The sequence below is a fragment of the Mustela lutreola genome, chromosome 4, assembly GCF_030435805.1.
Source record: "Mustela lutreola isolate mMusLut2 chromosome 4, mMusLut2.pri, whole genome shotgun sequence".
Taxonomy (NCBI): Eukaryota; Metazoa; Chordata; class Mammalia; order Carnivora; family Mustelidae; genus Mustela; species Mustela lutreola.
Window position 1 is genome coordinate 57853434 of NC_081293.1, and position 18068 is coordinate 57871501.

Here is an 18068-nt window from a genome sequence, read left to right on the forward strand (position 1 = left end):
TAAAACCTAATTTCCCTATGAAATTTTTCCTTTTAGCTTGTGCTCTTTTCTTTGCCTAAAATTTTCTTCCTCAGCCTTTGTTTTGAAATCCTTTTCATTCACTTTATTCTTCAATGAAGAATATCCTGAATATCTTTGAATATCTTTATATACAAAGAAACATTGAAAGACAAATGAAATAGGTACATACCCTCCATTCTAGATTCAGTAATTATTAACATGCTGTCACATTTGCTTTTCCATATGTGTATGTATATACTTTTTTCTTGTTGTTTGAAAGTAAATCTGATGCCACCTCAGCATTCCTCTTCTTGGGCATTTTCCTATATAACAGCAATACTATTATTTTTCTAGTGGAAATTAACTGTAATTCTATAATATCATCTACCTGACTATCCAGGCATATTCAGATTTATTCTGTTGTGCCAAAAATTTTTTTGTATTGCTGCTTTTTAAAAAACTAGAGTTGAGTCAAATTTCTTTTTTAAAAAGCAGCAATACAAAAAAATGATGGCAAGAGAAACAAAGGTCGATGCTTATAATTAATATCTTAGTTACTGACTTTTCATTTAATTCCATTGTGGTCAGAGAATATACTTCGTTATACCTTGGATTCTTTTAAATGTATTTATTAAGACTTGTTTTGTGGCCCAGGGTATCTTATTTTACTATTTTAGTGAACATTCTATGTATAGTTGTTGGGTGGAAAATTCTATTATGGTGAAATTGTTCAGATCTTTGGTGCTTAGTGGTTTTTTCTTTTTCCTTTTTTTTTTTTTCCTATCAGTTACCAAGAGAGGGGTGTTAAAATTAGCAACAAATTCTGTCAGTTCTCCCTTCATGTATTTTCAAAGCACTGATAATTTGGAATTGTTATATGACTTCTTGATAAATCAGTCCTTTTATCATTATGCCTATCAAATGTGCATTTTTTTTCTCCAGAAATGTTTGTCTTGAAGTCTGCTTTAAGAGTAGCCTCCCAGTTGCTGCTTTCTGCAGGGTTGTATTCTCTGCCCCCCCCACACACACACCAAGTCTCAACCTTGTGCCCTCAGAGTTTGAGAGGTTAGCCAAAGTGGAGCGCCTGGGTGGCTCAGTCAGTTAAGCTACTGCCTTTGGCTGAAGTCATGATCTCAGGGTCTTGGGATCAAGTCCCAAGTGGAGTTGAGCTCCCTTTCCCTCTACCCCTCCTCCTGCTGGCACTTACTTGCTCACTTGCTGGGTCTCTCTCTCTCTCAAATAAATAAAAATGCATTTTTTAAAAAAAAGCGAAAGATGTGAGGGGTACTTTGCATGCTAATTTTATGGCTTCACCCTCTGGATTCCTTTCTGGGATTCTTCTTCCTCATTGGCTGCCTCACTTTGTGACATTTGCCTCTTCTGTCTGGTAAAACTGCTGCTTTGTGCTTGAGGTCTTACCCCCTTACCCCTTACTCTGATTTGGAAGTACTCCCTTGGGCCAAAATGTATATCACCCATGCTTCTTTCAAAGATTGTGTCCTTTCCTGTTCCTGCTTACTTTTGGTTGATCTCCAGTGTTTTCAGATTTTGGGGGTTATATATATTATCCAGAGTTTATAATTGTTGTCAGGAGGTTAGTCTGACATTAAGAGCTCTGCTGTATCCAGCACCAGAACCCCTGTATGTCTCTTAATTTACAACAACCCCCACTTTTTTATCGCATTCCCTTAACTGTTTGGAGATTCCTGGCCAGTCGTCTTATGAAAGTCCTACAATCAGAGTATTTTATTATTTCTTTATTGTGATGTTTAATTTGTTCTTCTATCTCTTGTATTACCTATGAACTGGAATTTAGATTGAGACTTGATTAGATTCAGGTTAAACGTTTTTCTGCTTCATATATGATGCCTGTATTTCTATTTTGCATTATCACCAGGAACATTATATTTGTATCAGTGGTGATTGATTTGATCACTTGGTTAAGATAGTGCTCTTCACTGCAAGGATTTTCTTTTTCCCCTTTGTAATTAGTAATTTCTAGGGTGGTAATTTGCCCTCTCTTCATTTTTTTTGTACCCTACCCAAATATCACCTCTTAGTTTTATTAAGATGTCAGTACAGAGTAACACTTAATAAGCATTAGCTATTCTTATTATTAATTCCTATTCCCCAAGAAGAAGTTCTTAGAGATTCTAGTTTTTATATACCATGTATACTTTAATGGTACATATCTCATGTGGTGGTTACAGAAGTATCTTTCTTTTTTTAGTAGATTTTGAGGTACTAAATGCATATATTCCATCTTAGACCTCTTTATGTTTCACATAGCACTTAACATTTTGCATATAGTAGATACTCAGTAAAATTTTTTTATAGAAAGACAAAATTAGCTAAGAAATCTCAAGACTTTTTCTGTTTAAACATTCTTTAATCTCTTTATTAGGTACTGGTTAAACTTAATTTTAATTATACTTTTTTTTGTAGGTAAATGAGAAATCGGGACAGATTATACAGTATGATAAATTTTACATACATGAAGTACAAGAATTAATAGACATAAGGAATGATTATATCAACTGGGTCCAACAGCAGGCCTATGGAATGGTATGTTTCCTATTGCATCTTGTAATTTCCTCTTTATGTATCATTCTCAGAAAAGAAACAATTGCTTGTTTTTGAAACATCAGAGTTTTTTCAGAGCTTTTATTCAAAGCTTATTTTTGAAATAAAAACACATTGGGAAGGAATAGCTTCTTACTCTGCAGTATTTATAAGTAGACATTCTGCTCTTATACCAAAGCCCAGCCAAATGGAAGAAAAACACAAATGTGACACTGATTCTTAACTTCCACTTATTTTTCTTGAGGTTGCCTCTAAATTCTCTCATGTTGAGAATATTGGAGTCCCTGATACTGGAACTCTAGGAATGTATTACTGTTGTGAAGTTAGTGCCTCAGAATTATCAGAAGAGAGTTGTAAGACCATTGGTTCCAGTTTCCCCACTTTCATTAAGTTTTTAATTTTTGGAGTTTTGACCTAAATCCCCATGTGTACATACTCCTTCCCATGTGGCTAAGTCTCTAATAACTAGATACTTAATGTCCCATTAAAATAATAGCAGTCTTATAAAGCTTCATTTAGATACACAGATCTTTAATACAGAAATGGGTAGGCAGTTAGATCTAAAACAGATTTGATGCTAACCATTATAGTATACTTGAGGCCAACTTTTTCCCCCATGAAGTAGGTAATTTAAGCAATGTGTCTGTAGCAGTTTTAGAAGGCTGAGTAGCCTTTCATTGCTTGCTGGGCACCAGCTGCAAGCTCCTTGTGGATAGGCACTCTATGATTTCACTCACCAGTACTTCTAATGGTATCTGGAATAAGTGTAGTAGGCACCAAACACATATAGTAGTTTTAGAATCTCAGTGTGATTAGTGCATGCTCATTTTGGAATACTCTAATCTGTAGAAATCAAGTCACTTCTAGAACATCTTTTGCTTCCCTAGGTATATGCATCTTGATTAGAGGAGAGACTTGTTGATCCCCCTCACCCCAAGAATCTTTGAGTTTAGGTCAAATTTGTAGCCTTTCGATAGATTTAGGTCTACTCATTTGCTCATTCAACAAATACTGAGAATATTGAGAACCTCCAGTGACAGGCATCAATTTAGGTATTGGAAATACATGAGAAACCAGACGGATAAGGGCCATGTTCTTATGTAGTTCATAATCTGGTGGGAAAGATGGACAGTAGTCCAGTAAAGTAAATACATTAGCTAATAATTTGTAGTCTATCGAGAACTAAAATAAAAGAATTAAAGAAAGACTGTGGTTGATTTCTTGCAATTGAGTAATCAGTCTGTCTGATGAAGTCCTGTCTGATGAAATATGAGCTATAATCTAAGTGACAAGGAGCAACCACATAAGATCAAACCAAAGAGGATTTCAAGAAAAAATGAATATCCAGTAAAAGACCTTAGGTGAGAACAAGCTTGACATGTTTGAAGGATAAGAAGAGGCCAGTATGTCTAAAATATGGAAGTTGGAAGAGTTCTGGGAAAGCATCAGAGAAATGGACAGGCACTAAATCATGGAGGGTTTAGTAAATTAGGATCAAGAACTTGGATTTTATCTGAAGTATTATGGTAAGCCATGGCATGGGGTGGGGTGTGGTGTCAGTATCCTGACTTTGCATATAAGCCCAGACAAAGCAATGTAGGATCAAAGACCCTAGGTCTTTGAGCAGTGTTTTTGAAACTGGAGTGATATATGGACCCCTTTTAAAGTAAAACAATTTCTAAGAAGTCCAGCATTCACTTACATTGTTATGATCTTCTTATTTAAATATATACAAACACTGTACTGGTACTAAACTCTGGCTGCTTAGATTTTAAAAGAACTCTGAAACCATAACAAATTTATATAAGTAATACTACAGATTTAAAAAATCAAGTTAATATTAGTGTGGAGGATAATTGTTTTGATGATCTGGAGTCTCACCTCACATCCTAAATATGATGAGAAAGTAGTGTATAACATAAGAGCACCTGGATTCAAATCCCAGCTTACAGAGAGTAAAAGCTTAGCATTTACTCTCTGTATGTCCTTGGAGAAATGATTAATTCTTTTTCTGTAAATTAGGGATAACAGTACCTACCTTTTATAGTTACTGAGAAGATTAATTGGTATGATCCATATAAAGTGCTTAGGGCATATAAAGTGCTTAGTGCACTTTATATGGATCATACCAATGATTGGCACATAGTTAAGTCTTGGTAAAATAATGGCTGTTGCTGGCTGCCTATACACAGGCTTTGTTTGGCAGTCATTTCTATTTTGAGGTGTCTAATGTTATCTTGCTGTCTTTCTTTATTTGAACTACAGCGAAACATTTGCTTTTAGAATGAGATGTCATATTCATTTGGCCCTCACTTACAAAGCACATCATTTCTTTCTTTTTTTTTTTTAAGATTTTATTTATTTATTTGACAGACAGAGATCACAAGTAGGCAGAGAGGCAGGCAGAGAGAGGGGAGGAAGCAGGCTTTCCACTGAGCAGAGAGCCCGATGCGGGGCTTGATCCCAGGACCCTGGGATCATAACCTGAGCCGAAGGCAGAGGCTTTAACCCACTGAGCCACCCAGGCACCCCAGCTATCATTTTTGTATGAAGTCCTAGACACAGAGATCCTTCCTGTTTGGCATCAGTGGGATTACATTTATTACCATTGCAACTCTTGGAGTTCATTGTAATACTGGGATTATAAATGGATTATCCTAATTTTAGAGTTTTTAAATCAATTTTTAAAAATACTGGTATTAAAAACACCAAAATTACAAATTCTCCCAGAGCACTCATAGACCCCTAAAATTTTATTCTTCAGGGATCTGCAAGCCTAGTTTGAGAAACATTGTCTTAGAGAGTCATATTGATCCTATATCACTATGAATTAGATAGTTTTGCCATCTGAATTTATATCTAATATGTAGGTCATAAACTACTTGTATTCTGAGCAAGTAGGAGAAATGCCAGTCTAATAGCATTTTTTAGTTTGTCGTAATCTTGGTGTTATGTGGAAAAGCTGTGGTTTGAATGTTTACTTTTAAGTTTGGCAGGCCTGTATCCAAGCTTCTTTTGGTATATAGCTGTGGTGATATCAAACTGAATTTCCTTAGGAGCTATTTCAGGGGGAGGCAGTAGAAGAGTACCTTCCAATTTCCGGGCTTTTCTTCTTTGCTTTTCATTCTCTCCAAATTATATGTTTGCTATACTTGATGATTGCCCTCTGGTAGTCTACTCTTTCAACAATATGCTTTTCTTTTCTCTTCATTTATAGACAGAATGAGTGAAAGCTTGTTCTTTATTTAATTTGCATAGTGGGTTTAATATCACATCTTAGAAATCAAAATGTAGAACCTGTGATTTGGGTTCTTCTAATCTACCTCTGGAAATAGAAAGTTGTCATTTACTTTGAAGAAGGTCTTTGTGCAACTCTTACATAGTTCATAAGTTTATGAACTTATAGTTCATAAGTTTATATTATAATATAAATATAAACTTACAAGTTTATATTTATATTATACATTGGATTTCACAAACTTCTTTCAGAGTTCATAGCACTTTCACATTTCACATTTACACATAACTCTAAGGACTTTTTTTCCTGGGTCTTTTTAATAAAATTCATGCTTATATTACTAGTCTTAATGCTAGGCTGAACTATCACATTAACACTCTAAGTTAAAAATTTTAAAGAATCTATCCTAAAAATAGTCACATGCTATTTTGTGATGATATGTATGTGTATATACATAAGTATACATATACATGTGTATATACACCTACATACACACATAAATGTATATGTACATACATGTATACCACTATTAAATAAGAGTTATAGTCTTGAAATCCATTGCTTCACTGTGGGAGCTTAAAATATTCTTTGATAAAATGTAATTACTATGAATTACAAGGAATATATGTCCTTAAGTATTATTTATTTACCCTGTTTTAAATACTGCAAGGAAATTATTTTACCTGTATTATATTTGTCTTCATACAATAATCTTTTGAGATATTTTTTTCCTCCATTTCTTTTCTTTCCCAGTCAAGGATTTTAAGAATCTAGCAGATATACACTTCCTTGATCCCTAAGCATTAAAAACTAATTCTGTAAAGTTCTTTGCTTTTCTTATAGAGTCCTTTTATACTGCTGATACTTCTGACTTTACTTCATCCCCTTTCATTTTCCCATCCTTTTTTACCTTTCTTTTTACTTGTTTTTATAAAGTTTTTGCTTGATCCTGTGTAAGTTTCTCTCTTTTTTGTTTTTCACAGTTCTGATTTTGGTGTATGAATCTTTTGAATTCCTTTTGCTTTTCTCTCTTTTTTTTTTTTTTTTTACCCCCTCTATAGTTGATTTCTTGGCAAAGTAAAATGGCACATGGGGGGCGCCTGTGTGGCTCAGTGGGTTAAAGCCTCTCCCTTCGGCTCAGGTTGTGATTCCGGGGTCCTGGGATCCAGCCCCGCGTCGGGGTCTCTGCTCCTTGGGGAGCCTGCTTCCTCCTCTCTCTCTCTCTCTGCCTGCCTCTCCGCCTACTTGTGATCTTTGTCTGTCAAATAAATAAATAAAATCTTTTTTTTAAAAATGGCACATGGATTTCTCTTTCTCTTCTGCTGTTTGATTTTTCTCCACTTTCTAGGTACTGTTCTTAGTTGTGTATTTCCTTACCCTCTTTTAACTTTGCTTAAGTTGAAAATACTTTAGTAGTTGCTCCTAAACTCTGCTCTTTTTTCTTCTCTTTCTTAAACTTCTAGTTACTGTACATAAATATCATCAATATTTATTAGAAGAAATTGACTGGTTTAGAATGAAGTATATAGAAAGGTATATGCTGGGTCTGCTAGTTTGAATTACTATATGTTTCATGTTACGCATTTTTAAAAATACATACTCATTTATTTCAAGAACCATATAGCTATGTAAGGCATGTCAGATATAAGTAGATACTAATGGAAATACTTGGTGAAGTTTTTAGTCTTTGATGCTACATTACATATAAAGTCACAAGTCTTATTTATTTGATATTAGCTGTGCTGTATCTATAAATCATCACTGTATTTGTTCTATGGTGTTAAAGTTGTACTTTACCGATGTTCAGTGCTGAGTTAGCAGGGTGACATGTTCACCAGCAAACTAGAAAGACTGATATGACAGTTGGGGAGAACCAGCTTGGGAAAGATACATCAGTACTTTCTGGATTTGAGTTTTTTTCTCATTTAATAAAAAGAAAAGTACATTTGTGCTCCCTTGCAACTGTAATACTTCCTACAAAAGGTCATCCTTGCTTGTTATTTTTAATGGCATTAATATTTTGCTGACTAAATGCTTCAATTAACTCCTTATGCACAGGATTACCAAATTATGTTTACATATTTCCTCTTCATTCGTGTTTTAGAAGTTACCCTATTTCTATCTAGTTACCAAGACCTTTCATTTTTACTGGAATTAATTTCATTAACTTCAGTATTCCCTCTTTATGCCCTCTTAGAGTAATCCTGTGTTATGTCATTATATCAAGATGACACCAGCAATGGTATAATGTTTTGCCATTAGTAATTTCTCAAAACTAGTATGTGCCAAGGAGCTCCATCTTCTTGTCTATAACAGGAACCATCATTAAACATTGGTATTAAAACCATCCTTAGTGAAGTCTGTTTCAGACCATGAGAACCTGACTTTTGAACATTGCTTCAAGCCTTTCTCCAGCTTCTAGGAGATTGAGTAACTAAAATTAGGCAAGCCTTGACCCATTTTTAGGACTCCCGTCTAAAAACAGCCAACAACTAGTGCTTGACGATGTAGATTTGGAGCCAATAGTAGGTCACACACTGAATGATATGTCGTATTTTTAGCAATAGACTTTTAATTGACCTCACATGTTTTATGATAGCCTATCTCCAACCCCCACTTGACTTTGTTTTCCTTTTAAAATTCTCTTTGAAATACTGCTTTTGACTGAATCAAGTTTGCAACTAATGTAACAACTACCTTGCAACTCCTATTTCCCAGAATAGTTCATACATTGCTCTTTGAAGCATTTACCTTTTTTCTTTTTGCATTTACCTTTTTAAAAATGTTTGAGCTTTTGTATAAAATTCTTAACCCTTAAATTAAAATTTTTAATAATGATCTTAATCTGTCTTACCCTTTGATGCTGCTTTCCTAGACAGTTATTCTACTTGATATCTAAAAGCCTCTCTTTTCTCCAGTTTTCCATATGTCTCATTATTTCCTATATCCTTTTCAGCTTACAGTCAAACTTGGGTTCTGCTTTAGTGTGGTTTAGTAACACCATAAATTCTAATAATCTTACTGACTTCTCCAGTGCATAATGATAGGCATAGCACCTTTATCTGTTTACGTGTAGCAATAAAAAAGTGCATATATATTGTTTTATTATTTACTTTAGAAAAAAATTAATCTCCCATGATATAAACTGTCTTGGTATCTAGTGTAGTTATCAAACAGGCTATAGGTAGTCAGAAAATATTGAAAGGTTTTTCTTTGCTTGTGTACACTTTCATAGTAATAATAGCACTGTTATAATGTCCTGCAAATAAACTATAATAGAATGTCAGATGTTCAAGTTGGTCTCAAATTAAACTGAGTGTAATCTAAAGGCTTTCTCTGCAGTACAGCTTCTAAGTATGTTCTTGTTAATGCTGCCACTAGGGGCACTTATCTAGTGATACCTTGGTACTCTGAATTTTTTGGAAGAAAATATTAATCAGTAATTACCTACTGCTTTTGTTTTATTTAGCACAATATAGTGAGAGAATACTAAGTCTTTGCTCATATCTTAAAGTCTCCAAAGGTACCCCCGAGGCATGTGAGCATTTAGCAAACTGCAAAGCTAGAAGGAATAGTCCACACTGCCCTCACTTCTGGCACCAATTGCAATTTGATGGGGGGAGGGTCCCAAAACCCATCCGTAGGTTCGATAATTGGCTGCAAGTTCTCACAGAGCTCACTGACAAATTTAAACCAAAGTTTACAGTTTATTATAGGGGAAGCACACAAACTAAAATGAATTAGTTGAAATAAGTTATGGCTTAATTTTCTTCACTTTGTTTACATGTAACATTTTAATCTACTAAGGACTTTTCAAACATTTTGTCAAAATTAATCAAGTTCTGAGGTCTCCATTTTCCAGGTGGAGTAACTGAGACATAAAATTACATCTTTAAGACCAAGTTTAGGTTTATTTTCCCTGTTCTACCTAAATTCTACAAATGGGTTTATGACCACAAGATATATGAAACAAAGTTCTTACTTTTATAGATAATAGATACATAAGGTGCACGTGCAAAGGGTAAGTTTTGTTGTAGGTGTATTTTATTCTACTTCGTTAATTTAGTATTCTGCTGTAGCAAAAATATATGAAATGCTACTTTGAATAGAAATAGTTAAATTTGGACACTAACATTGCTCTTTCCTCATTACTGTTATATTCTGCACTGCTGTCTTAGGATGTCAACCATGGATTAACTGAGGTAAGTTTGGTATAATGTAGTCTCATGTTCAGAGTAGGAAATACTATGTTTTGTCTTAAGTGATAGGAGAACGAAAGGTTCCTGTTTTGTGTGGCTTTTATTTTTTAGTAGGTATATAAGAATTGTCCTTATTAAACATTTCAGAGGAATTTCCTGAAGAAAAGTAAAACCTCTGTTTTAGTTAACATTACATCTCTATATGATGCATTTCAACAGTATTTGTGTAAAAATAGTTTCTACCCTCCTAAAGTCTTCCAGTATAAAATTAATATGTGTCCTTTGTAATAAGAAAAGCAGACTTTTAAATTCTGACGAATGCTTACCCAGTAAGATAGAAAATATTTTATATTACAGAACTAAAATGATTTTCAGTTTTTAAACTATAACTGATACTCAAAATGATTATAAAGTTAAATAAACCCATTATGGTCTTCTTCCTCACTTTGTATAACATACTATCTTAATATATAAAGTTCTAGCACTTTAGTTTACATTATCAACAAACCTTAACCACCTTTTTTTTTTTAACACTTTTATATTTCTATACTTTTTTTATACTTCTTTTATATACTTTTGTACTTTTATACTTCTGTTTTTATGTTTCTTTTATACTTTCATATGTCTGTGGGGGGGGGGGGTTGTTTTGTTTTTTTCCCAGCACTTGAACCAGTGAAACGTTTAGAATTAACTTTATATCATAGGCCTCATATTGTTTGCTTCCTCATCTTCACACAGAAGTAGCACATAAGATTATGAAATCATAGACTTGGAACCAGAAGGGATCTTAGAAATCATCTCAGTAGTTTTTAAGTTTCAGAGTAGTGAAATCACTTTCTGCCATAAGTAGGAAGTGACACAATACAGGATCAAGGTGAAAATGTCATGTGACAACCAGTGAAGAATGATGATTTAATGTTAATATAACTCAGCCTGCTGTCTTATATGTTGACAACAAAAAGCTGATAGTCTCATCATATTCTATACTGATTGGGGCCTATTGGATTATTTTGTTTGTTTTTGTTAAGAGAGACTTAGATAAAATACATTTTTAAAAAGGCATTTAGGAGAAGGGCTGGAAACCGTATTATTTTCAGAATAGGTTTGAAGACTAAAATACAAAAGGAAGTAATGCATAGTAATGTATAGAAATGTGAATTCAGAATAAAGAGAACTTCCTAAACACTTAAGAAGTGGGTTGTATCATGGTATGTTGTCTTCACAGAAACCTTACAGCAAGGGACTTTGTTTCAGGGCTGACACAAAATCATGGTCTTGTTGGGTACATGGTAGGAATACATCCTTCTCCAATTGTAAGAATCTGTGACTGGAAATTCATAGCTCTTTGTATTTTTCTGCATTGTTAAAATACTTAGCAGTCAGTCAATCACTGTATTACTTGCTAGGATGAATAATTGTAAAGTGATTAATGTGTGATAATGGCAATAATAGGTCAGTTTTCTTAACGTTAAAGGTTGAGAGAAAATAATGCTTGTGCTTTGTAGGTTGAATGAATGAAAGATTCTTGAACTTGTTGGCACACTAATGAAATACAGTAAATATCTGTTAAATGGACAATCAGATTGCTTATTACTGGCCTCAGTTGCTAGAGTAGACCTAAAATAGAAGAACTGGGTTAACATAGGAGCCCCTAATTTTATTTTATTTTTATTTTTAAGAGGGTGGAGGAGAGAGCGAGAGGAAAAGGAGGAGAGAGCGAATTTTAAGCAGGCTCCATACCAGCATGGAGCCTGAGAGGGGGCTGCATCTCAAAATCCTGAGGTCATGACCTGAGCTGAAATCAAGAGTCAGACATCTAACCAACTAACCCACCTAGATGCCCTAGAAGTCCCCAGTTTTAGAATATGTTTGTAACCTAACTCACTGAATCTCGGAGTTAATATATGCTAAACAGGAGATACTTGTAATTTACAATTGTATGGACTTTTAAGTATACAGTTCCCTCCTAAAATCAGGGTTATTGGTTGGGAATTGGGGTTATTCCAGTGCCTCATCTGATTATCAGTAAACTTTCCATATTTGGAAGTAAGAAGTATGTTTTATTTATAATTCCTGAGCAGCAATTAAGTGAATAAACCAAGAATGTGATCAGCTTTAAAAGAAATGACAGTACCTACAAAAAAATATATCACAAATCAGTTTGTACTAATATGTTAATTTTTTATTTCCAGTTGGCAGATATCCCTGTTACAATCTGCACATATCCATTTGTATTTGATGCCCAAGCAAAAACTACTCTGTTACAAACAGATGCAGTGTTACAGATGCAGGTAAAATATAGTTTAATACTGTATTTTGATTAGGAATGGTTTTTGAATTGTTTCTGTAAGATTTTTAAAAGTGAATATTTCAAGTTTGCCTACAGTCAGTAATCCTTGGGAACATTCTGTCTGGCTTTTTGCAAAGTACCTTTGGTACCTTCTAAAGAGGACTGTTGCATGTGATAGGAATATTCTTATGAGAGCTACTTCTTTATATTTAAATGAAAATAGAATAGTTTAGCCTTTAATCATTTTATATCTAAAAAGTATAAGTCTTTTTTGTTATAGAAATATGCAACCTTTGTAAACAGTTTTACTATTTTACTTGATAAACATTGACTTGTTTCAAATCTTGTTTCATTATATATTCCATATTTATATACTTGGTAAAAAAGATGGGAGTAACTAGAGGTGAGATGATGTAAAATAAAGGACATTTGATCACTTGTTAGGGGAGAATACAAAGTTTCCTTGAAGAAGTTTTTAGTAATAAATAAGGCATTTGCCTAAGATTGGTCATCTCCTGCTCCTCCTTCCCCTTTCTCCTCCCATGTGCTCTGTTTTATGTTGAACATTTTTTCATTTATAATGAGAATTTTTATAACTGATATATATATGACTTTGAGAGCTACAGTAGATTTGCTTTATCTTTTGAGCCTGTAAATTAAAAAGTTTTTGAGTTCTGTTTTCTGGTATAGAGTATCAGACTGTAGAAGCTAAGGACTAAGAGAAGATTGGGAAGAAACCTTGAGCACTTAATATTCTAAAAATGCTTTGAAAAATTATTCCCCTGCCCAATTTTGATAATTATTTTCATTCCTTAAAATAAATGCATTTAGTACTTTAAATGCCTCCAGATATTTAAATCGTAAATACTGGGGGAATTTTAGAGATGTGCTTGTCCATTTTCATCAACACAAGAAATAAATATTTTTGTAGGGTTTATACTAACAGCTGGCAAAGCAGTTTTTTGATGGTTATTGTTAAAACAATAATTGCTTCGTGCTTTTAATATATAGTATATTCCATGTTAGAACAAGAACACAGGAAAAAACATAGGGAAAAAAACAAAGGTTTTAGATGGTGAAGGCCAGATGCTTGGTTTGTGAGCACATGTGGCGGTCACTCTTCTAGATGAATCTCTGTAATACTACTTAGCCAAGCTATTCCTTAAAATCATTGGAGGTTGTTTTAATGCTGTTTTATTTTTCTTCTCACTCTTCATCCCAGTTATTTTTTGAGAAATAGCAGTGTTCAGATATACCATACTGTATTTCCGTGTTTGCTTAATGGTATCATTAGTTATACTTCAGTATAAACACATTCAAAAGGACACTTTATGCTGAGAATACAGTTTTATTAAGCTCTTATGCTTTACTAAGTAACTGTGTTAGGTGGTCTGTGAATTCAGTAGTGTAGCTACTATTGTAGGAATTATACATATAGGATTATAATCAATAGGTAGAAGTTAGCTTACCCAGTCACATTAGTTTCTTTGTAGCATCGCTATTAAAATTTTAATCTTTTGTTTTCTAGATGGCTATTGACCAGGCCCACAGACAGAATGTCTCCTCTCTTTTTCTCCCAGTGATTGAATCTGTGAATCCCTGCTTAATTCTGGTCGTGCGTAGAGAAAATATTGTAGGAGATGCAATGGAAGTCCTTAGGAAAACAAAGAATATAGACTACAAAAAGCCACTCAAGGTAATTTGACGTTTTCTACTACATATATATTACAATATATGCTCAGCAGTTAATAGTTTTAAAAAATTAAGTTTTATAAGTATCTTTGAAACTTAATAAAACTTCTAAATTTTTTAAAACTGTTAATTGCTGAGCATTTATTGTTAATAAATTACATGTTACGGTCTCTCAGCTCTTCAGAATATACTTCCATTTCTTTACATTCAGTGTTTACATTATGCTGTTTCAGGTTATATTTGTTGGAGAAGATGCTGTTGATGCAGGAGGAGTACGCAAAGAATTTTTCTTGCTCATCATGAGGGAATTGTTGGATCCTAAGTATGGCATGTTTAGATATTACGAAGATTCCAGGCTCATTTGGTTTTCTGATAAGGTGAGGTCTAACTGTCTAAATTATTTCTGTGTATATTCCTGTGTATGTATACCTACATGTGTCAAGTTGACTCAGTAAATAAAAATTACTAGATTCCTAACATTCAGAGATTTGCTTTATTACAGTTTGAAATATTACAAACTTTTGGACTCAGAGTCATCAGAACACCTTAATACTTCTGACACATTTCAGATTAGCAAAATAAGTTAAAGGAGTAGTCAGCCTGAGAGTGACAGTGACCTTTCCTTCTGCTGATTGAAATTTGAGGATTAAATAATAATTACCAGATAAACTTTTCTTCTGGGAAAAATTAATTTATTATTAGCAGTCATTGATTTCTCTACCTTATCATTTAGGGCAGAGGTAACTACTCAGCAAATTATAGTCCATAAGATAAGTTCTTCTCCATACATGTTCTTGTAGAGAAAGTCATTTCCACTCATTTGCCTGTTGTTCATGGCTGCTTTCTAGCTACAACTGGAAGAGGCAGAGTTGAATAGTTAAGACAAAGACCCTATGATCAACAGAGCCTAGAATATTTACCCTCTATTCCCTTATAGAGCAAATTTGCTACCCTTGGGAGATGGTTCATTTATAGAATGAGTTGAAAGAAATTTTAATAGAATATTTACTATTGGTTCTAAAAACCTTGTTGTGTTATTTATTGTTTCAGGAGGCTCACTGTCCTTTGTGATGTTAGCAGTCATTGATGATCAATGCTTACATTCATTAATTTATTAGGTTGTAAAAATGGTGCTACTCTTTAATTTCTTTTTATTTTATTGGCTTGGATACTTCTATATTGAGAAATATACCTGCATCTACTATTTGGTTCTTTAGTAGTGTAATTCATATGGGGAAGGATTCTCTTACTTGAGTTGCTAATTTTGCAGAAGAATAAATCTGTTCATTGGCATAATTCAGTGGTGACCATGTGTTTTTTAGTTTTGTTTTCAAATATTATTTATTCCCATGAATAAATTAATATTTTTGATGTTTTTAGTCCATTGTAGTTATTATCTTTATTGATGCTCATATTATCCCATCTTTGTCTAGGGAGAGCTCTATAGGTTGGAGTGTTTGTTTTGTTTTTATAAATTTTATTTATTTATTTGAGAGAGAGAGCACAAGCAGGGATTGGGGGGAGCAGCGCAGACAAAGGGAGAAGCAGACATCCCGCCGAGCAGGGAACCTGACATGGGGCTCAATCCCAGGACTCTGGGATCATGACCTGAGCCAAAGGCAGACACTTAACCGAGTAAGCCACCTAATTGTCCCAGTAGGTGGACAATCTGATTGAATTACAATCTCCTTGGCTTGGTCTCTTAGGGTAGTTTGTTAATGATATGGCAGATAGAACTTGAGAGGGTACATAAGTTGGAGGCCTGTCCTGGTAGGAACACAAAGAGTTCTGTGGGCCTTTATTCAGTTCTACAGAGGGATATTGTTTTGAAACCAGAGGAGCGGCAGTCTTAGCAAGCTTTATCACGGATCTTTGTGAGACTTTTCAGTTATATCTTGTTTTGACCAATGGAAGTCCTGTTGAACTGGTTCCTCTCTTGTGTACTTTTGACATGTCCCTATTTTTCCTTAATTAATTCTTTACATTTAGTACAACAAATGTTCCAAACTCTTGTGTTTACTCCAGCCTTAGTATACATTTCTCCTTAAAAGCCCTGACTTCTTCAGGTGGAAGTGGTATTTAGAAATCACGCTCTGGATGCTAAGTATACTCACTACTACCAGGGAGTCATTGCTTTCAGATTCTCAGCAGACAGAACTAGGAGCTGTAAATATGTATACACACATGTACATATCTCATGGTGTCCAACATATATATGGTTTTCAGACACAAGATCATAGTGATACCTCTAATTATTTTTTTTTATGATTTTATTTATTTGAGAGAAAGTGTGCATGAGTGAGGGGAGGAGCAGAGGGAGAGGGAGTAGGAGAAGCGACCCCCTGCTAAGCAGGGAGCCTGATGCAGGGCTCTATCCCAGGACCCTGAGATCATGACCAGAGCTGAACGCATGCGCTTAACTGACTGAGCCACCCACGCGCACCCCTTGATACTTCTAACTGTGCAAACGTCATTGAACTTACTCTAGCCTCCTTTTCTATTTTACGGGACTTAAAACAGAAAGTTCATAGCTAGCATCTTCAAGATATTTACTCAGTTGACCCTGCATAATAGTCAGTCTTCTTCCTAAACTGGCTAAAAGCTCAGCTCCTGGGCGCCTGGTGGCTCAGGGGGTTGAGCCTCTGCCTTCGGCTCAGGTCATGATCTCAGGGTCCTGGGATCGAGCCCTGCATCGGGCTCTCTGTTCGGCAGAGAGCCTGCTTCCCCCTCTCTCTCTGCCTGCCTCTCTGCCTACTTGTGATCTCCGTCTGTCAGATAAATAAATCTTTTAAAAGCTCAGTCCTGACTGACAAGGAGAGGGAGAATGCAGAGGGCCGTATGTTCTTATAAATATTTCTTAATGAGGTAAAACTCATAAAACAAAAATTGACCATTTTAGGAGTTTTTTTTAATGTACAATTCAGTGGCATTTAGTATATTCACACATTGTTGTGCAACTATCACCACAGATAGTTCCAGAACATTTCATCACCTCAACAGGAAACTTGTACACATTAAGTGATTACTCTCCATTTTGTCTCCCTCCAGCCCCTGACAACCACTACTCTACTATCTGTCTTATGGACTTGTCTATTCTTTTTTTTTTTTTTTTTTTTTTTTAAGATTTTATTTATTTATATGACAGGGGTCGGGGATGGATCACAAGACAGGCGGGATTGCGGGGGAAGCAGGCTCCCTACTGAGCAGAGAGCCCAATGCAGGGCTCGATCCCGGGATCCTGGGATCATGACCTGAGCCAACGGCAAAAGCTAAACCATTGAGCCACTGAGCCAATCAACTTACTGTTGATTTCTAGTTTTATTCTTGGGGTCTGAAAATACACCTTTTATGATTTTAGTCTCTTTAAATTTATTGAGACTTAGTTTTTGACCTAACATATGTTCTCTCCTGGAAAATGTTCCACATGCACTTAAGAAGCGAGTATTCTGTTGTGGAATGGAATGTTCTACAACAATTAGGTATGGTTGTTTTATAGTATTTTTCAAGTTCTCTATTTCCTTATTGATCATCTGTCTGATTGTCATATCTTTTATTGAAAGTGGGATATTGAAACTTCCATCTGTTATTTTAGAACTGTATTTTTCCTTTTAATTGTGTCAGTTTTTACTTCATATATTTTGAAGTTATTTTGTTAGGTATGTAGACGTTTTTAAATGTTATTATCTTCTTGAAAATTGACGCTTTTTTATTTTAGTCTATTTTTGTCTCATATTAGTATAGCCACTCAGCTCTGTTTTGGTTATTATTTACTAGGCATATCATTTCTTCAAACTTTCACTTTCAATCTAGTGTCTTTGGATTTGGAGTGAGGTTTATAGACAGCATATGCAGATCTTCCTAGACTTACAATGGGGTTGTGTTCCAGTAAACCCATTGTAAGTTGGAAATTTTATAGTTCAGCATGGCATTGAATACACCTAACCTGTTGAACATTGTATCTTAGCCTAGCCTACATTAAATATGCTCAGTACAGAGGCACTTGGGTGGCTCAGTTGGTTTATGTGTCTGCCTTTGGCTCAGGTCATGATCCCAGGGTCTTGGGATT

At 34.7% G+C, this 18068-nt stretch overlaps 1 protein-coding gene across 5 annotated transcripts in view; it reads left to right on the forward strand.

Moving 5' to 3' along the window:
* Positions 1-18068, forward strand: part of HERC4 (HECT and RLD domain containing E3 ubiquitin protein ligase 4) — a 121510-nt gene that overhangs the window by 81135 nt on the left and 22307 nt on the right. For 3 of the 5 annotated variants that reach the window (XM_059170114.1, XM_059170116.1, XM_059170118.1), the window contains exons 15-19: positions 2446-2565; positions 10000-10023; positions 12213-12311; positions 13839-14006; positions 14236-14379. In XM_059170114.1, coding sequence (XP_059026097.1) covers positions 2446-2565; positions 10000-10023; positions 12213-12311; positions 13839-14006; positions 14236-14379 — 555 coding nt within the window. Of the gene's footprint in view, positions 1-2445; positions 2566-9999; positions 10024-12212; positions 12312-13838; positions 14007-14235; positions 14380-18068 lie in introns of those variants that run through there. The other 2 variants (XM_059170115.1, XR_009352602.1) reach the window with 2 other exon arrangements.